The sequence below is a fragment of the Neophocaena asiaeorientalis genome, unplaced genomic scaffold, assembly GCF_003031525.2.
Source record: "Neophocaena asiaeorientalis asiaeorientalis breed wild unplaced genomic scaffold, Neophocaena_asiaeorientalis_V1.1 scaffold15, whole genome shotgun sequence".
Lineage (NCBI taxonomy): Eukaryota > Metazoa > Chordata > Mammalia > Artiodactyla > Phocoenidae > Neophocaena > Neophocaena asiaeorientalis.
In genome coordinates, this window is record NW_020185328.1 from 317,956 (window position 1) to 340,072 (window position 22,117).

The 22,117-nt window shown below is 34.9% G+C and overlaps 1 protein-coding gene across 1 annotated transcript in view; it reads right to left on the reverse strand.

The window, feature by feature from the left end:
* The window catches only part of DNAI4 (dynein axonemal intermediate chain 4), a 116,747-nt gene that overhangs the window by 40,197 nt on the left and 54,433 nt on the right, over nt 1-22,117 (reverse strand). Inside the window, 2 exon segments of the mRNA XM_024734627.1 lie at nt 4,291-4,485; nt 21,558-21,713. Coding sequence (XP_024590395.1) covers nt 4,291-4,485; nt 21,558-21,713 — 351 coding nt within the window.

Consider the following 22,117-nt stretch of genomic DNA (forward strand, 5'->3'; position numbering starts at 1 on the left):
AGACATAGAGAATGGACTTGAGGACACGGGGTAGGAGGGGGAAGCTGGGGTGATGTGAGAGTAGCATCAACATATATACACTACCGAATGTAAAATAGTTAGCTAGTGGGAAGCAGCAGCATAGCACAGGGAGAACAGCTCAGTGCTTTGTGATGACCTAGAGGGGTGGCATAGGGAGGCTCAAGAGGGATGGGATGTGAGGACAGGTGTATACATATTTCTGATTCACTTTGTTGTATAACAGAAACTAACACAATATTGTGAAGCAATTATACTCCAATAAAGATCTATTAAAAAAAAAAGTCCTTGTCTGCTTTTGCACCATCTCAGTCATCTTTTCATCTGTTTCTATTAACTGATTTTTCTCAGTTATGGCTCACATTTTCCTGCTTCTTTACGTGACTAGTAATTATTTTTATTGGAGGCTGTACATCATAAAATTTACAGCATGAATGACCGGATTGTGTTTTCTTCCAAACAATACAGTTTGAAGTTTGTTTTATCAAGCAGTGAACTTATGTTCAGATTATCTTGCTTTTTAAATTAGCTTTTTCTAAAGTGTGTGAAGGTAGGGGTCTAGACTAGATAGAACAATTTAAGTATGAATGTATCTGATAATAAAGCTCTCAAATATATACAGTAAAATTAATAAGCCTAGAGAAAATAGAGACAAATCCATAATCATAATTAAAGATTCTAACAATACTCTCTCATTAGTTGATAGAACAAGTCAGCAAAAACTCAATAAAAATGAAAGATTTGTAAAACACTATCAATCAATTTGACATAATTAACATCTAAAGAATACTGCACTAAATAATAGAATACCCCATCTTCTTGAATGTGGAATATTCATCATATGCTGGGCCATAAAACAATTCTTAATAAATTTCAAAGGGTAGAAATCATATAGAATATGTTCTCTGACCACCATGCCGATGTTAAATTAGAATTCAGTAAGAAAAGATGAATAAAAAATTACTAAAAACTTGGAAACTAAACAGTATACTTTTAACTAACCTAAACATCAAAGAAAAGCCCACATGGAAAATTAAAAATTATTTGGAACTGAATAATAATAAAAACACAAGATATCAATATTTGTAAGAGGCAGGAAAATTTATAGTATTAAATGCCTATCTTAGACACGAAAAAAGATGTAAAATCAATGATCCAAACTTCCATCTTAAGAAGCTACAAAAAGAAGAGTAGATTAAATTCAACGAAGAAAAACATAAAAGTAAAAATGAAAATAACTGGTTTTTTTTAAAAAAGACCAAAACATTGAGAAAATCATTGAAACAAGAAGATATTTTTGAAAGGATTACTATAATTGAAAAAGCCCCAACCAGACTAATAAAAAAGAGAGAAAAGTCAAAAATGACCAATATCAAGAATGAAATAGGAGATACCACTATAAATCCTACAGATATCAAAACAATTTAAAGAGAGGATATTATAAACAACTTTATGCATATAATTTCAACAACATAGACAAAACGGGTAAATTCCTCACAGATTACCAAAACTGATACAGGTAGGAATAGAATAACCCTATATTTGTCAAAGAAATTAAATTTGCAATTTGAAAACTTTCTGTAAAGAAAACTCCATCCCAGATGGTTTCACTGGTAAATTTTATGAAACATTTAAAGAAGAAATAATACACAAAAATTTTTGAAAACAGAGAATGAGGGAAGACTTTCAAAACTCATACTATAAGTCCATCATAACACTAAAGAACTTCAAAGGAACAGAAAATTACAGAAAAATATGTTGCATGAGACTAGTCACGAAAATTCTCAATAGAGTATTAGAAAATTGAATTCAACAGTATATAAAAAGGATAATATATCATAACCAAGTGAAGTTTAACCGGAGGAATTCAGTTTGTTTTAACATTTTAAAATCAAGCACTGTAAGTGGCCACATTGACAGATTAAAGGAAAAAATTACATAATTGTTTTAATAATTTAGAATATGTTTTGAACAAAATTCAACACCCATTTATGTTTAAAAATGTCTAGCAAACTGGAATGAGAAGGAAATTTCCTCAAACCAGTAAAAGGCATCTATAAAAAACTATACTTAACATCTCATTTAACAATGAAATACTGAATTCCTTTATCCTAAGTTCAGAAACAAGACAAAGACATTTGCAACCTTGGGGCAGGCAAAGATTTCTTAGAGAAGACATGGAAAGTATTTACTACAAAAGGAAAAACTGATAGATAAGACTTCATCAAAATTAAAAACGTCTGCTCAACAACAGACAAATATATAAGTTATAGGCTTAAATAAAATAGTTGTATCTTTCAAAGAGCTTGTATCCAGAATATATTTTTTAAAAAAAAGCTCCTACTACTTGATTTTTTTTTAAAAAGACAACTCAATTTTAAAATGCACAAAGAACTTGACCAAATATTACACAGAAGAAGATATACAAATGACAAAAAAAGTTATTAAAAAGATTGCCAACGGCAGGCATTATCAAGAATGCGGGGCTTCCCTAGTGGCAGTGGTTAAGAATCCACCTGCCAATGTAGGGGACACGGGTTCAAGCCCTGGTCCGGGAAGGTCCCACATGCCGCCGAGCAACTAAGCCCATTCACCACAACTACTGAGCCTGCACTCTATAGTCTGTCAGCCACAACTACTGAGCCCGTGTACCACAACTACGGAAGCCCACGTGCCTAGAGCCCATGCTCTGCAACAAGAGAAGCCACCGCAATGAGAAGACCGCACACTGCAATGAAGAGTAGCCCCCGTTCAGCAATGAAGACCTACCGCAGCCAAAAAAAAAAAAAAAGAAGGTGGAGCAACTCCTGTATATTTCTTGTGGGATTGTAATATGGTACAAATAATCTGGAAAGGTATTTTGCAGTTATACATACATCTATCCAAAGACCCAATAATTCCATTTCTAGGTATTTATCTAAGATAAATTAAAACATATATCCACAAAAATGGTCATAGCAGCTTTATTCACAACAGCTCAAAGATGTACGGGTGTCCATCAGCAGGTGAATGAATATACAAATTATTATGGTATATTCATAAAAAGGAGTAGTACTCAGGAAAAAAAATGAACTACTATACATATCAATGTACAAAAAATGAACTACTATACATATCAATGTAGATGAATCTCAAAAACATTATGTTAAGTAAAAGAAGCCAGACACAAAAGAATACTTACTATACGAACCCACTTATATGATATACCAAAACAATTTCTCTATAGTGATAGAAATCAGCTTAATGCCTGTCTATAAGGGTGTACATTTTAACTGGAAAACAGCAGAAGGGAACTTTTGGGGTTGGTAAATATATTTTCTGTCTTGATTACAGTATTAGTTATATAGGCTTATACATTCTTAAATATATCAAATTATGCAGTTAAAATATATGTACTTTATTATATGTAAATCTTACCTCATTAAAAAATTTCCTACTATATTTCTATTTCTTAGATATATTTAAAGAAGTGATCTACCACCAGTTTTGTTTTTAAAACATCAAAATTTACAGTACTCAGTAAAATTTTAATCTTATAACTCTAATTATGGGACGAAAAATTTATATATATGATAAAAATTTTAAAACATCAACCTAATGTGAGATAAGAAACATAGTTTTTCAATATTCTTAGAGGTAAGTAAGCAAAAAGGTTTACATCCATTTGTCACACATGCAATTTTGTAACCTAATTTTTTGATGTAGAAGATCAGTTTTGACTTGAAGGATCAAGAAAGATTTCTTAAAGGAGTTGGCCCTAAGCCATACTTGAAAGCTAGGCATTGAAATTGAAAAGTTGAATTAGATAATCTCTCAAATCCTACAAAATATTTTGTGAATCTGTGAGATGGGATTTGTAGCAATAAGAGTATGTAATAAAATTAGGGAGAGGTAATAAAAGCTAGAACCTGGAAAGTATAAATGGCAATGGAAAGGTGGGTCTGATTATGAGAGAATAATTCAATGAGGGGACAACGGAGAGGAAAGGGCCAAAGGTAAAGGTCTACACCTTTTTCTTTCAGGTTCCTGGTCTGGACTCCCTTGCTACTCATATGTTTAGTGCTGTAAACTATATAAAAATGTCTTCTGATCAGTGATAACTCAGTCTAGATATTGCATTTAGAAATAATAACATCATTTGATTTTTTAAATTATTTGAGCTTAACTAAAAGTGATTATTTTTAAATACCTTTTTTAAAGTACAAAATCGTTATTTCAAAACAACACCATGTTTTTTTACAAAAGATTTTTAGTATATAATGTATTAAATACCTTTTAAAACAGGAAGCTGACGATAAGCTGCAAGTTTTGGCTGAAATATATTTTCCATTATAACTCGTTCCATAAAAAATAAGTCCTGTTGGAACTTATCAGATTTCAATACTGCCTCTGAGTTGTCTTCTTCTTCATCATGGACTTTAGCCAGAATTACATTTTCAATATCCATTAGAGAACTACCTTCACTAACTGTAAAATACAAATATGATGCAATGCTAAAATAATTCAAATAATATTAGCTGGTTTGTACATTCTAAAGATTTAAGAAATGACATTTTGCCACCACTATTTGTTTTCCTCCAGTATTTAACAACTTCAATACACATTTATTGAACATCTTTTACAAACCAAGCACATACAAGATATACGTAAATTATCTCATTTTGGAATTCTTAACCACTCAAAAAATGTGTGTTTTCCAGAAAATAAGCAATGATAACTCATAAGGTAATTTGTATCTCTATATATTTTTATTCAAACTGAAATAAAATTATTAGCAGTCTTCAGATAAAGGTTTGATTTGATTATTGCTTTATAGGAACAATAAATTAATTTTTATTGATTTTATTTTTATTGATGCTATAACAAATTACCAAAAACTTAGTGGACTAAAACCATACAAATGTATTATCTTAGAGTTCTGTAGGTTAGAGGTCTGACTCAGGTCTCACTGGGCTAAAACAAAAAAGTTAATAGGGTTATGTTCCTTTCTGAAGGCTCTAGAGGAGAATTCATTTCTTCGCCTTTTCCCACTTCTAGAGGCCACCAGCAACCCTTCCTCTATCTTCAAGAGACAGCAATATTGCATCTCTCTGATAGTCTCCTGTCATTACATTTCTCTCTGACCAGAACTGGAAAAAGTGCTCCAATTTTAAGTACCCGTGTGATTAGTTTGCGTCCACTCCAGTAACCCAGGATAACCTCCTTCTCTGAAGATCCTTAATGTAATCACATCTGGAAAGTCTCTTTTGTCATGTAAGGTAATTTATTCACAGGTTCCAGAGATTGGGATGTGTATATATTTGGGGAATGATTATTCTGCCTACCACATTACTTAGTAAAAAAACAGAATGAAGGGGAATCCTGCATCCATGAAGATGGAGTAGACACTTTTTCTTATTCCTTTTCTAAGTACAACTAAAAACCCTGGACATGATATATAAAACAAACATAGGAAGCCTTTGAAAACTTTGATAAAAGGAGGCAAAGCAACAAGAGAGCTCAGGAAACAAGGAATGACACAGTGGTGAGTTCCCTGGATTCTTTATTTCTACATATACTCCAGACAAACCTCCTCTCTCTAGCCAAAAGACCAGGAAAAGAAAAACCTTGCAAGAGAAAAAAAAAAAAAAAACTTTTAGAATATAACCATTCCACTCCAGACAAAAACACAGAGAAAAAATTGTAGCCCCACCCATTCCACAAATTCCACTAGCCAAGTGGGGAGCCTAGACTTCCATCCTTGCCAGGCTCTAATAAGGCATCCCAATCTCCTAGCCTTCCAGTGGGTGTGGTGTCAGAAAAGGATCAGTAAGGAGCCAGGACTTTCAATCCTAACAAAAATAATAACTGTGCTGCCCTTTCTGCAATGTCAGTGGAGACCAGTTGGGGAACATGGAATTCCACACCTATCTGGCAGTAACAAGATGTCCCTTCTTCTCCTCAATAGAATAGTCAGAGTTGGACTGGTAGAGTCAGAACTTACAGAACTGCCCCAAAGTAATAAAGCCAAGTCCCAATCCATGGTGTCAGGGAGTGGTAATGAGGTGCTCCTATCCCTCCCAGTCATACAGGTATCAATGGAAATCAGAGCTCCCCACCTGTCCCTGCAAAACAGTAATGAGGAGATGATCCCCTCCCTCACTGTAATTGAAGGTCAAGTGGAGAACATGGATTTCTACAAAACCCCACTTCTACTCCCACCTGGCAGTAATGGAGCAGTAAATTCCCCTGTCAAAATAGTGTCAAACAAAGCCTGCTAAAAAGGAAGGTTTAGAGAAGATCCAGTTCTCATGACATAATGCCCAAAATTTCTAAATTTCAACTGAAAGTCACTCATCATAAAAAGACCCAAGAAAATCTCAACCTAAATGAAACAAAGAAAAAACAAATAAAATCAATAGATGCCAACACTGAGATGACAGAGATATGTGAATTACCTGACAGTTTAAGGCAATCATCAAAAAAATGTTTCAAGCATTTATGAACACATTTGAAACAAATGGAATAATAGAAAGTATTATCAAAGAAATTAAAAATCTTAGTAAATCAATTCAAGAACCAAACGGAAATTTTAGAACTGAAAAATGAAATAATCAAAATTTTAAAATTCAATGGATGGGCTGAACAGCAAAATGAAGGGGACAGAGGAAAGAATTAGTGAATTTGAAGAGAGAACAATAGAAATTACCTAATCTGAAAAACAGAAAGAAAATAATCTGAAAAAAAAAACAAAAAAGAACAGAGGCTCAAAGGCCTGTGGGACTATAACAAGATATCTAACATTCATGTCATTGGGGAGAGCAGAAACAGGATGAGACTGAAAAATGTACTTGAAGAAATAATAGCTGAAAATTTCCAAAATTTAGCAAAGAATAATACACAGAATCAAGAAACTCAGTGAATTCCAAAGAAGATAAACCTAAAGAAATCCACACCAAGACATCATACTCAAATTTCTCAAAACTGAAAACAAAGTAAACAAAAATACAGAAAGCATTAAAGAAGAAATGATGTCTTATACATAGAGAGAAATAATTTGAATAACAGCAGATTTGTCATCAGAAACCATGGAGGCCAGAAGGAGGTAGCACACATATTCTAAGTGATGAGAGAAAATAACTTTCAACCAAGAATTCTATATCCACTAAAAATATTTTATAGGAATAAAGGTGAAATTAAGATATTCTCAGATGAAGAAATACTAAGAGAATTTGTTGCCAGTAGATCTTCCTTAAGAATGGCTAAAGGAGAATGGCTAAACAAGAAGGAAATTATTTTTGAAAAGAATTTTGGAATATCAGAGCGAAAAACAGAATGTGGAGAGTAAAAATATAGGTAAATACAATTTCCTTCTCTTCAGTTTTCTTAATTATGTTTGATGGTTGATATAAAAATTATAACTAGCTGATACAGTTCTAATGTTCAAATACTCCATTTAATATTTAAAGGAAATATTTAGGGCAAACATATAAACAGGGGAGAGTGAAAAGATATAAAGGGGGGGGAAGATTTCTACTCTTAAACTGGTAAAATGTCAACACAAGTGGACTGCAATATGTAGAGCATCCACTAAGAAAAGCTCCACAACGAGATAAACTCAGAAATACCATATATATATTAGAATGGAATTGTGAAAAAAAAAAAAAGAGTTACCAACAGGAAGACTGAAAGTGGGGGAATGGAAAAAGGTATTCCATTCAAATAGAAATTAAAAGAAAGCTGGACTAACTATACTTATATCAGACAAAATAGACTTTAAAACAAAGACTATTACAAGATACAGAGAAGGGTATAATATAATGATAAAGGGATCATCCCAACAAAAAGGAAAACACTTGTAAATATATATATACACTCAACATAAGAACATTTAACTACATAAAGCAAATACAAATACACATAAAGGGAAAGATTTTATAATAATTTAACAAGAATTATTATAATTGTAGAATAATATAACAATAATACATAATTGTATAATAATAGAAAGGGACGTTTACACCCCACTTACATCAATGGACAGATGATCCAGACAGAAAATCAAAAGGAAACATTTGGCTTATACAACACATCAGACCAGATTGTTTAATAGGTATACAAAACATTCATCAAAAAAACACCAGGATACACATTCTTTTCAAGTTCACATTGAATATTCTCCAGGGTAGATCACATGTTAGTCCATGTACAGGTTTCAGTAAATTTAAGAAGACTGAAATCATATTAAGCATCTTTTCTGGCCACAAAGGTATGAGACAAGAAGTCAACTACAAGAAGAACCTGGAAACACAAACATGTGGAGTCTAAACAACATGCTAGAAAACAACAAATGAGTTACTGAAGAAATCAGAGAGAAAATCAAAAAATACCTCGAGATAAATGAAAGTGGAAATACAACATTGCAAAATCTATGGGATGCAACAAAAGCAGTTCTCTGAGGAAAGTTTATAGTGATACAAGTCTATCTCAGGAAACAAGAAAAATCTCAAACAATTTAAAATTACACCTACAGGAACTAGAGAAAGAAGAACCAACACCCTCACACAGTTACTAAAAGGAAGGAAATAATAAAGATCAGAGCAGAAATAAATGAAATAGGCACTAAAAAACAATAGAAAAAATCAATGAAACTAAGAGCTGGTTCTTTGAAAAAATAAACAAAATTGATAAACCTTTAGCCAGACTTTTCAAGAAGGAAAAAGGGCTCAAATAAATAAAATCAGAAATGAAAGAGGAAAAGTTACATCCAACACTACAGAAATATAAAGTATTATAAGAGATTATTATGAACAATTACAGGCAAACAAATTGGACAGCCAATTTGTTGTTTAGAAGAAATGGATAAAGTCCTATAAATACACAACCTACAAAGACTTATCATAATAAAATAGAAAATCTGAACCAGCAGATGACTAGTAAGGAGATTCACTAATTAAAAACCTCCCAACAAACAAAAGTCCAAGACCAGACAGCTTCACTGGTGAATTCTACCAAATATTTAAAGAAGGATTATTACCTATTCTTCTCAAATTATTCCAAAAGATTGAAGAGGGAACACATCCAAATACATTCTATAAGGCCAACATACATACCAAAATCAAAGACAGTAAAAACAAAAAGAAAACAATAGGTCAACATCCCAGATAAACATAGATGCAAAAATCCTCAACAAAATATTAACAAACAAAATTCAACAATACATTAAAAGGATCATACACCATAATCAAGTGGGATTTACCCCAGGCATGCAAAGATGGCTCAATATCTGCAACTCAGTCAACATGATACACCACATTAACAAAACAAAGGATAAAAATCATATGATCATTACAATAAATGCAGAAAAAAGTTTTGATAAAAGTTAACATCAGTTTATGATAAAAACTGTCAACAAAGTGGTAATAGAGGGAACATACTTCAACATAATAAAAGCCATATATGATAAACCCACAGCTAATATCATACTCAAAGTGAAAAGCTGAAAGCATTGCCTTTAAGATCAGGAAAAAGACAAAGTTGTCCACTCTTACCACTATTATTTAACGTAGTATTAGAGAGACCTTCAAGATGGCAGAGGAGTAAGACGTGGAGATTCCCTTCCTCCCCACAAATACATCAGAAATACATCTACATGTGGGACAACTCCTGCAGAACACCTACTGAATGCTGGCAGAAGACCTCAGACCTCCCAAAAGGCAAGAAACTCCCCCACATACTCGGGGAGGGCAAAAGAAAAAAGAATAAACAGAGACAAAAGGATAGGGATGGGACCTGCACATCTAGGAGGGAGCTGTGAAGGAGGGAAAGTTTCCACACACTACGAAGCCCCTTCACTGGTGGAGACGGGGTGGCGTGGGGAAGCTTCAGAGCCATGGAGGAGAGCACAGCAACAGGGGTGCGGAGGGCAAAGCGGAGAGATTCCCGCACAGAGGATCGGTGCCGACCAGCACTCACCAGCCGGAAAGGCTTGTCTGCTCACCCGCCTGGGCGGGCGGGGCTGGGAGCTGAGGCTCGGGCTTCGGAGGTCAGATCCCAGGGAGAGGAATGGGGTTGGCGGCATGAACACAGCCTGAAGGGGGCTAGTGCACCACGGCTAGCCGGGAGGGAGTCTGGGGAAAAGTCTGGAACTGCCTAAGAGGCAAGAGACCATTGTTTCAGGGTGTATGAGGAGAGGTGATTCAGAGCACCACCTAAATGAGCTCCAGAGACAGGCGCGAGCTGTGGCTATCAGCACGAACACCAAAGATGGGGATAAAATGCTAAGGCTGCTTCTGCAGCCACCAAGAAGCCTGTGTGCAAGCACAGGTCACTATCCACACCTCCCCTGCCGGGAGCCTGTGCACCCTGCCACTGCCAGGGGCCCATGATCCAGGGACAACATTCCCGGGAGAACACAGAGTACACCTCAGGCTGTTGCAACGTCATGCCAGCCTCTGCCACCGCAGGCTCGCCCCACATTCCATACCCGTCTCTCCCCTCAGCCTGAGTGAGCCAGAGCCCCCTAATCAGCTGCTACTTTAACCCCATCCTGTCTGAGAGAAGAAAAGACGCCATCAGGAGAACTACACGCAGAGGCAGGGACAATTCCAAAGCTGAACCGCAGGAGCTGTGCGAACAAAGAAGAGAAAGGGAAATCTCTCCCAGCAGCTTCAGGAGCAGCGGATTAAATCTCCAGAATCAACTTGATGTACCCTGCATCTCTGGAATACCTGAAGAGATAATGAATCATCCCAAAAGTGAGGCAGTGGACTTTGGGAGTAACTGTAGACTTGGGGTTTGCTTTCTTCAGAAGAAAAGACGCCATCAGGAGAACTACACGCAGAGGCAGGGACAATTCCAAAGCTGAACCGCAGGAGCTGTGCGAACAAAGAAGAGAAAGGGAAATCTCTCCCAGCAGCTTCAGGAGCAGCGGATTAAATCTCCAGAATCAACTTGATGTACCCTGCATCTCTGGAATACCTGAAGAGATAATGAATCATCCCAAAAGTGAGGCAGTGGACTTTGGGAGTAACTGTAGACTTGGGGTTTGCTTTCTTCTGCATCAATTTGTTTCTGATTTTATGTTTATCTTAGTTTAGTATTTAGAGTTTATTATCATTGGTAGACTTGTTTATTGATTTGGTTGCTCTCTTTTTTGTTTTCTTATACATAGATATATAGATATTTTTTTCCTTTTTCTCTTTTTGTGAGTGTGTATGTGTATGCTTCTTTGTGTAATTTTGTCTGTATAGCTTTCCTTTTACCATTTGCCCTAGGGTTCTGTCTGTCTCTTTTTTTTGTTCGTTTGTTTGTTTGTTTAGTATAGTTTTTAGTGCTTGTTATCATTGGTGGATTTGTTTTTTGCTTTGATTGCTCTCCTTTATCTTTCCTTTTTTCTTCTTTTTTGTATTACTTTCTAATTTTTTTTATTTTTAATAATTAAAAAAATGATTTTAATAACTTTATTTTATTTTTTTTCTTTCATTTTTTTCTCCCTTTTCTTCTGAGCCATGTGGCTGACAGGGTTTTGGTGCTCTGTTCAGGTGTCAGGCCTGTACCTCTGAGGTGGAAGAGCCGAGTTCAGGACACTGGTCCACAGGAGACCTCCCAGCTCCACATAATATCAAACAGCGAAAGCTCTCCCAGAGATCTCCAACTCAGCTATAAGATCCAGATCCACTCAACAACAAGCAAGCTACAGTGCTGAAAACCCTATACCAAGCAACTAGCAAGACAAGAACACAACCCCACCCATTAGCAGAGAGGCAGCCTAAAATCAAAATAAGGTCACAGACACCCCAAAACACACCAGCGGTCGTGATCCTGCCCACCAGAAAGACAAGATCCAGCCTCATCCACCATAACACAGGCACCAGTCCCCTCCACCAGGAAGCCTACACAACCCACTGAACCAACCATACCCACTGGGGGCAGACACCAAAAACAATGGGAAATACGAACTTGCAGCCTGCAAAAAGGAGACCCCAAACACAGTAAGTTAAGCAAAATGAGAAGACAGAGAAATAACAGCAGATGAAAGAGCAAGATAAAAACCCATCAGACCAAACAAATGAAAAAGAAATCGGCAGTCTACCTCAAAACGAATTCAGAATAATGATAGTAAAGATGATCCAAAATCTGGGAAATAGAATGGAGAAAATACAAGAAATGTTTAACAAGGGCCTAGAAGAACTATAGAGCAAACAATGATCAACAACACAATAAATGAAATTAAAATTTCTCTAGAAGGAATCAATAGCAGAATAACTGAGGCAGAAGAACAGATAAGTGACCCAAAAGATAAAATAGTGGAAAACACTACTGCAGAGCAGAATAAAGAAAAAAGAATGAAAAGAATTGAGAACAGTCTCAGAGACCTCTGGGACAACACTAAATGCACCAACATTCAAACTATAGGGGTCCCAGAAGAAAAAGAGAAAAAGAAAGGATCTGAGAAAATATTTGAAGAGATTATAGTTGAAATCTCTAATATGGGAAAGGAAATAGTCAATCAAGTCCAGGAAGCACAGAGAGTCCCATACAGGATAAATCCAAGGAGAAACACGCCAAGACACAAATTAATCAAGCTTTCAAAAATTAAATACAAAGAAAAAATATTAAAGGCAGCAAGGGAAAAACAACAAATAACATACAAGGGAATCCCCATAAAGTTAACAGCTGAACTTTCAGCAGAAACTCTGCAAGCCAGAAGGGAATGGCAGGACATATTTAAAGTGATGAAACAGAAAAAACCTACACCCAAGATTACTCTACTCAGCAAGGATCTCATTAACATTTGATGCAGAAATTAAAACCTTTACAGACAAGCAAATGCTAAGAGAATTCAGCACCACCAAACCACCTTTAAAACAGATGCTAAAGGAACCTCTCTAGGCAGGAAACATGAAAGAAGGAAAAGACCTATAATAACAAACCCAAGACAATTAAGAAAATGGTAATAGGAACATACAGATTGATAAGTACCTTAAATGTAAACAGATTAAATGCTCCAACCAAAAAATATAGGCTGGCTGAATGGATACAAAAACAAGACTCATATGTATGTTGTCTACAAGAGACCCACTTCAGACCTAGGGACACATACAGACTGAAAGTAAGGGGATAGAAAAAGATATTCCATGCAAATGGAAATCAAAAGAAAGCTGGAGTAGCAATTCTCATATCATACAAAATAGACTTCAAAATAAAGACTATTACAAGAGACAAAGAAGGACATTACATAATGATCAAGGGATCAATCCAAGAAGAAGATAAAACAATTATAAGTATTTATGCACAAAGCATAGGAGCACCTCAATACATAATGCAAATGCTAACAGCCAAAAAAGGGGAATCGACAGTGACACAATCATAGCAGGAGACTTTAACACCCCACTTTCACCAATGGACAGATCAGCCAAAATGAAAATAAATAAGGAAACACAAGCTTTAAATGATACATTAAACAAGATGGACTTAATTGATATTTATATGACAATCCATCCAAAGAAAACAGAATACACTTTCTTCTCAAGGGCTCATGGAACATTCTCCAGGATAGATCATATCTTGGGACACAAAGCAAGTCTTGGTAAATCTAAGAAAATTTAAATTGTATCAAGCATCTTTTCTGACTGCAGCCCTATGAGACTAGATATCAGTTACAGGAGAAAATCTGTAAAAAATACAAAAACATGGAGGCTAAACAATACACTACTAAATAACCAAGAGATCACTTAAAAAATTAAAGAGGAATCAAAAAATACCTTGAAACAAATGATAATGAAAACACGATGACCCAAAACCTATGGGATGCAGCAAAAGCAGTTCTATGAGGGAAGTTTATAGCAGTACAATCTTATCTCAAGAAACAAGAAACATCTCAAATAAACAACCTAAACTTACACCTAAAGCAATTAGAGAAAGAAGAACAAAAAAACCCAAAGTTAACAGAAGAAAGGGAATCATGAAGATCAGATCAGAAATAAATGAAAAAGAAATGAAGGAAACAATAGCACAGATCAATGAAACTAAAAGCTGGTTCCTTGAGAAGATAAACAAGATTGATAAAGCATCAGCCAGAGTCATCAAGAAAAAAAGGGAGAAAACCCAAATAAATGGAATTAGCAATTAAAAAGGAGGAGTAACAACTGACACTGCAGAAATACAAAGGATTATGAGAGATTGCTACAAGCCACTATATGCCAATAAAATGGACATCCTGGAAGAAATGGCCAAATTCTTAGAAAAGCACAAGCTTCTGAGACTGAACCAGGAAGAAATAGAAAATATAAACAGATCAATCACAAGCACTGAAATTGAGACTTTGATTAAAAACCTTCCAACAAACAGAAGCCCAGGACCAGATGGCTTCACAGGCAAATTCTATCAAACATTTAGAGAAGAGCTAACACCTATCCTTCTCAAACTCTTCCAAAATATAGCAGAGGGAGGAACACACCTAAATTCATTTTATGAGGCCACCATCACCCTGATACCAAAACCAGACAAAGATGTCACAAAGAAAGAAAGCTATAGGCCAATATCACTGATGCAAATATCCTCAACAAAACACTATCAAACAGAATCCAACAGCACATTAAAAGGATCATACACCATGATCAAGTGCGGTTTATCCCAGGAATGCAAGAATTCTTCAATATATGCAAATCAATCAATGTGACACACCATATTAACAAACTGAAGGAAAAAAACCATATGATCATCTCAATAGATGCAGAAAAAGCTTTCAACTAAATTCAACAACCATTTATGATAAAAACCCTCCAGAAAGTAGGCACAGAGGGAACTTACCTCAACATAATAAAGGTCATATATGACAAACCCACAACCAACATCATTCTCAATGGCGAAAAACTGAAACCATTTCTACTAAGATCAGGAACAAGACAAGTTTTCCCACTCTCACCAGTATTATTCAACACAGTTTGGAAAGTTTTAGACACAGCAATCAGAGAAGAAAAAGAAATAAAAGGAATCCAAATTGGAAAACAAGAAGTAAAGCGGTCACTGTTTGCAGATGACATGATATTATACATAGAGAATCCTAAAGATGCTACCAGAAAACTACTAGAGCTAATCAATGAATTTGTAAAGTAGCAGGATACAAACTTAATGCACAGAAATCTCTTGCATTCCTATACACTATTAATGAAATATCTGAAAGAGAAATCAAGGAAATACTTCCATTTACCACTGCAACAAAAAGAATAAAATACCTAGGAAGAAACCTACCTAAGGAGACAAAAGACCTATATGCAGAAAACTATAAGACACTAAAGAAAGAAATTAAAGATGATACAAACAGATGGAGAGATATACCATGTTCCTGGATTGGAAGAATCAACATAGTGAAAATGACTATCCTATCCAAAGCAATCTACAGATTCAATGCAATCCCTATCAAACTACCAATGGCATTTTTCACAGAACTGGAACAAAAAATTTCACTATTTGTATGAAAACACAAAAGACCCCGAATAGCCAAAGCAATCTAGAGAAAGAAAAACGGAGCTGGAGGAATCAGGCTCCCTGACTTCAGACTATACTACAAAGATGCAGTAATCAAGACAGTATGGTACTGGCACAAAAACAGAAATATAGATCAATGGAACAGGATAGAAAGCCCAGAAATAAAGCCACACACATATGGGTTATCAAACCCATAGCTTTGATAAAAGAGGTAAGAATATACAATGGAGAAAAGACAGCCTCTTCAATAAGCAGTGCTAGGAAAACTTTGGATCTGCCACCTCAGGCAAGGGCAGCAAAAGCAAAAATAAACAAATGGGACTACATCAATTTCAAAAGCTTTTGCACAGAAAAGCACACTATCAACAAAATGAAAAGGCAATCTACCGAACAAGAGAAGACATTTACAAATCATGTATCTGATAAGGGGTTAATATCCAAAATATATAAAGAACACATACATCTCAATATCAAGAAACCAAATAATCAGATTAGAAAATGGGCAGAGGACCTAAGTAGGTATTTTTCCAAAGAAGACCTACAGATGGCCAACAGACACATGAAAAGATGCTCAACGTCACTAATGATCAGGGAAATGCAAATCAAAACTACAATGAGATATCACTTGAAACCTATCAGAATGGCTAACATCAAAAAGACAATAATGACTTCCCTGGTGGCACAGTGGTTAAGAATCCACCTGCCAATGCAGGGGACACGGGTATGATCCCTTGTCCAGGAGGATCTCACGTTCCGCAAAGCAACTAAGCCCATGAGCCACAACCACTGAGCCCACATGCTGCAACTGCTGAAGCCCACACACCTAGAGCCCGTGCTCCACAACAAGACAGGCCACAACAAAGAAAAGCCCGTGCACCGCAACAAAGAGTAGCTCCCACTCGCTGGAACTAGAGAAAGCCTTCATGTAGCAACTAAGACCCAACGCAGCCAAAAAGAAAAAAAAAAAAGAAAGAAAAGACAATAAATAACAAGTGTCAGCAAGGATGTAGAGAAAAAAGAACCCTCCTGCACTGTTGGTGGGAATGTAAATTGGTACAGACACTATGCAAAACAGTATGAAGATTCCTCAAAAAATTAAAAATAGAATTACCATATGATCCAACAATTCCACTGCCTGGTATATATCTGAAGAAAATGAAAACATTAATTTGAAAAGATACATGCACTCCAATATTCATAGCAGCATTACTTACAATAGCAAAGATATGGAAACAACCTAAGTTTTCATTGATAGGTAAATGGATAAAGAAGATATGGTATATATATAATGGAATAATACCAAACCATAGAAAAGAATGAAATCTTGCCACTTGCAACAACATGGATGAATATAGAGGGCATTTTCCTAAGTGAAATAAGTGAGAGAAAGACAAATATTGTATGATTTCACTTACATGTAGAATCAAGAAACCAAAATAAGTAAACAACAAAAACCAGAAACAGACATAGATACAGAGAACAAACAGGGGGTTGCAGAGGAAATGACTGTGGGTGGTTGGGTGAAACAGGTAAAAGGGATTAAGAGGTACAAACTTCCAGTTATAAAATAAGTCACAAGGAAGTAATATACAGCATAAGGAATATAGCTTATAATCCTGTAATAACTTTGTATGATGACAGGTGGTTACTGAACATATCCTGGTGATTATTTCATAATGTATTTAAATGTTGAATCAGTATGTTGTAAAACAGAACCTTATATAATATTATATCCATTATATGTCAATAAATTTTAAAAAGAATAGCTAAAAATCCAAAAAAAGTAACAATATCAAATATTGCCAAGAATGAGAGCAACAGGAATACTCATTCATTGCTTGTGGCAATGCAAAATGGTACAACCACTTTTGAGGACAGTTTCATAGTTTCTTAAGCTAAGCATACGCTCACTATATGATCCAGCAATCATACTGCTAGGTATTTACCCAAATGAGTTGAAAACTTATATCCACACAAAAACCAACACATGAATGTTTATAGCTGCTTTATTTATAATCGCCAAAAACTAGAAGCAACCAAAATATCTTTCAATAAAGTAATAGATAAACAAACAGTGGTACATCCATATAATGTAATATTATTCAGTGATAAAAATAAATGAGCTGTCATGATAAGACATAGAGAAATCTTAAATGCATATTGTTTAGTGAAAGCAGCCAGTCTGAAAAGGCTGTATATTATACAATTCCAACTATATGATATTTTGGAAAAGGCAAAAATACAGAGACAATAAAAAGATCAGTGGTGGCCAGGGGTATAGGGAAGAAGGAATGATAGAATAGGTGGAGCACAGGAGAAATTTAGGTCAGTGAAATTATTCCATGTAAAACTGTAATAGTGGAAATATGTCATTATGCATTTGTCAAAACTCATAGAACAGTACAGCACAAGGATTAAACTATAATGTAAACTATGAATAATAATATATTAATATGGGTTTATGAATTGTAACAAATTTACTACATTAATGCAAGATGTTCGAAATAGGGGAAATTTTGTGTGGAGTTGGGACAGAGATGGAGTTGTATGAATCTCTCAGTACTATCTGCTCAACTTTTCTATAAACCTTTGCTTAAAATGCCTACTCATTTTTTAAAATCTAAAACCCTACTGCAAAAGAAAAAAAAAGCCTTTAAGAGAAAATAATTTTTCTCTGTGAACTGAGCTATGGCCTTATACACTTTCAAAAATGAAAACTATTGGCCTATTTTTCCCTTGAATATGATAACAGAGGTTAAAATATAACCCGTACATTCAAATTTTAAATGGAATAGAAATACTTCTTAAAGCAATATGGATCATATTTATCTTTCTTCTCTTTGTGTTTACATTACAAAATCTCGGCGTCAAAAAGGACCTTAGAGGTGACCTAGTCCTAGTTTTTATCTGAATTACTTTAATTCTCAATAAATCTGATCATTCGGCTCTGTTGCATACATTTTTCTATGTTTTATTTTCTCCCTTTTCCTAGTTCTGGGGTCTCCTATTCCACTAACTGGCTATCATAATAAAATAAAATTTATTTTCACTTTGTATTGTAGTTATTGAATATAATTATATTATCCCTTTTTGCTTTTAAAAGCACACCCATACACACATGAAATAAAAGACCCGCAATTTGAGACATTTTCCTTGTAGGACCTTCCACTAACACGTTTTTGTGGATCAATGGCTTTAATGGGGGTGGGATAATATATTTTGAAGTCTCATGTAATTTTTAGTCTAAGATTGATTTTTTTCCTAGCAATTTTTGGAATCTTCTAAAAGCAAACCTACTGTATGGACATTAATACTTAAATAACAAAAAATAATGTTTCTTTAGTGGTTACTAATGATTCATTCTTCCCCTTCACTTTCCTCTGGGAAAATGAACTGGTGTTCATTATAAATAACTTTCAGTAAAATATGGATATAGTCTACATACCGTAAGTATCATTTAAAAAAACCAAAAAGATATAGGTAACACATCTAAAGTTTAGACATTTTTAACATTAAACTTGAGAAACAATGATAGAGCAAGTTATAAGGTGATAAGTTCCATGAATCTGTATCTCTGAAGGGTATGTAGTCATTATAAATAAGGTCATTGTTTTCTGAAAATTATCAATTCTTTTTAAACTTGGCTTTTCAAAATATTTACTGATTTACTATTTTTAAATATTACATTTGTCTTTGGGTCAAAATTAGTGAGAGTAGAAATATTTGAGTTCAATTTATGAAAATTTACCAAAACTTTACAAAACTTTGCCAGGGTATAGTTAGTCTGAAGTAAAGACCATCCCTTAAATGTAGTAATATAATTCTAGAAGAAAAAGACTCAGAAGTTCAGAATATGGAGACAAAAATTATATAATCACAATATAATCAGAAGTGGAACTTAACAAACTTCTTATAACTGAACTTTGTAAAAATTCTTTCATAGCAGTATATCTGGAGAATTACAATTTTGTGTTGGTTTTAATTATAACATTTAATCTTAAAACTTAACATACTAAAAGCTAAATTTGTAATGCAGGATTTCCAAGCCTTGGTACTATTGACATTTTGGCCAGATAATTTTTTTTGTTGTGGGGCTGTTTGGTGAATTGACGAAATTTTAGCAGTATCCTTGGCATCTACCCAAAATGTCAACATAGACATGACAACCAAAAATGTCTCCAGATATTGCCAAGTGTCCCCTAGGAAAGGTAAAATTGTCCCCAATTAAAAGCCATTGTTGTTAACGTATCTCCATTTTATGTTGTCACAGAGCTTGCATATTTTATTTTTCTTACAAGTTATCTAACATATAGAAAGAGAGAGAGAAAACTGTGGAACCTACATGTATGAAAAAGAGCTTAAGAGCAAGTAAAGAAGCGACAGAGAAAGATATGATCTTTGAAACTCTTGACAGGTATCCAAGAAAAAATAAAATTTTCAGTTCAAAGTTCAAGACTATGTGAAAGAGTAACAATGATATTTCTAAGTAAAAGTTGTATTTTTCATATTCCACCAGAAAGAAAATATTGTAACTACTACAAAAGAATTTGTTTAAAATGTCACATGAAAACATTCCAAAAAATCTTAAATAGCAAGACACTAATAAAAGAAATTTTAAAAGATACAAATAAATGGAAAGGTAGTCCATGCTCATGGATTGGAAGAATTAACATTGTTAAAATGTTCATGTGGGGCTTCCCTGGTGGCGCAGTGGCTGAGAGTCCGCCTGCCGATGCAGGGGACGCAGGTTCGTGCCCCGGTCCAGGAAGATCCCACATGCCACGGAGTGGCTGGGCCCGTGAGCCATGGCCGCTGAGCCTGCGCGTCCGGGGCCTGTGCTCCTCAACAGGAGAGGCCGCAACAGTGAGACGCCCACGTACCGCAAAAAAAAAAAAAATGTTCATGTGACCCAAAGCAGTCTACAGATTCAATGCAATCCCTATCAAAATTCCAATGGCAGGTTTCACAGAACTAGAACAAATAATTCAGAAATTTATGTGGAACCACAAAAGACAGTGAATAGTCTAAGCAATCTTGAGAAAGAAGAACTAAGCTGGAGGTACACACTCTCTAATTTCAAACTATACTACAAAGCACTAGTAATCAGAACAGCATGGTATTGACATAAAACCAGACTCATAGATCAATGAAACAGAATAGAGGACACAGAAATAAATGCACACATATATTGTCAATTATTTATGACAAAGGAGCCAAGAATATACAATGGGGAAAGGATAGTCTCTTCAATAAATGGTGTGGGGAGAACTAGACAGCCACAAGCAAAAGAATGATACTAGATTACTATTTTACACCAAATGTAAAAATTAGCTCAAAATGGATTAAAGACTTGAAACATAAGACCTGAAACCATAAATCTCCTAGAAGAAAACATAGACAATAAGCTTCTTGACATTGGTCTTGGCATTGATTTTTTAGATCTGACTCCAAAGCAAAAGCAACCAAAGCAAAAATAAACAAGTGGTACTACATCAAACTAAAAAGCTTCTGCATAGCAAAGGAAACCATCAATGAAATCAAAAGACAACCTACTGAATAGGAGAAAATATTTGCAAACCATATATCTGATAAGGGGTTAATCCAAAATATATAAAGAACTCAAAGAACTCAATAGCAAAAAAAAAAATCTGATTAAAAATGGACAGATAAGCAAAACAGACATTTTTTCCAAATGGTACATGAGATGTTCAACATCACTAATTATCAGGGAAATGCAGGGTATTATGTTAAGTGAAATAAGTCAGAGAGAGAAAGACAAATACCATATGATTTCACTCATATGTGGAATGTAAAAAACAAAACAAAAACAAAATTCATAAATGCAGAGAACAGATTCATGGTTGTTAGAGGGGAAGGAGGTTGGGGGTAGGTGAAATGGGTAAAGGGGGTGGGTTAATTATATGGTGACAGATAGTAACTAGACATGGTGGTGATCACTTTGTAGTGTATACAAAGATTGAATTATATGTTGTACAGTTGAAACTAATATAATGTTATATACCAATTTTACCCCAATTTTTAAAAAACTGAAATAAATGAAATCTTACTTTTTTCTAAATTACTCCCTGGCATTCTTTGGTCCCAGTCTTTAGAAGGTATGCATGCTTTACTACTTGAATCAACTGTAGATCTTTTTACTGGTAAAGATGAAAGCTCCATAGCATTGTAAGAATCGTACAAATCCCAAGCAGTGGACATTATGCCTAAATAAAGAAACAGAAAGGTACAAAGTATTTTGAACCAAATTCTAATATTTTCGCTTATATATAATGAGTTATAGCAAAATCTAAGATAAGAAAATCTATTGTTCAGGGAAAAAATACTATTGTTTTCCAACAATGGCAGGAAGTAGATAACGATGAAAAAGAAATAAATCAAGAGGACACCTTAAGAGATCCTTAGCCATTACACTTTTAGCATCTACAAATACCTTAATGTTTTAGTAATAGCTGCAAATAATCCTCACCATCTGTTCTGATCCCCACGCCTTCCTCTCTTTATCCCAAACTGGTGCCACATAATCTCATTAGTCTGTCGGTATAGGGCTGCCTTGATATGGTCCTGGACAATCATGTTATAATAAGGTTTTAAGGTGCTTTACTTAAGG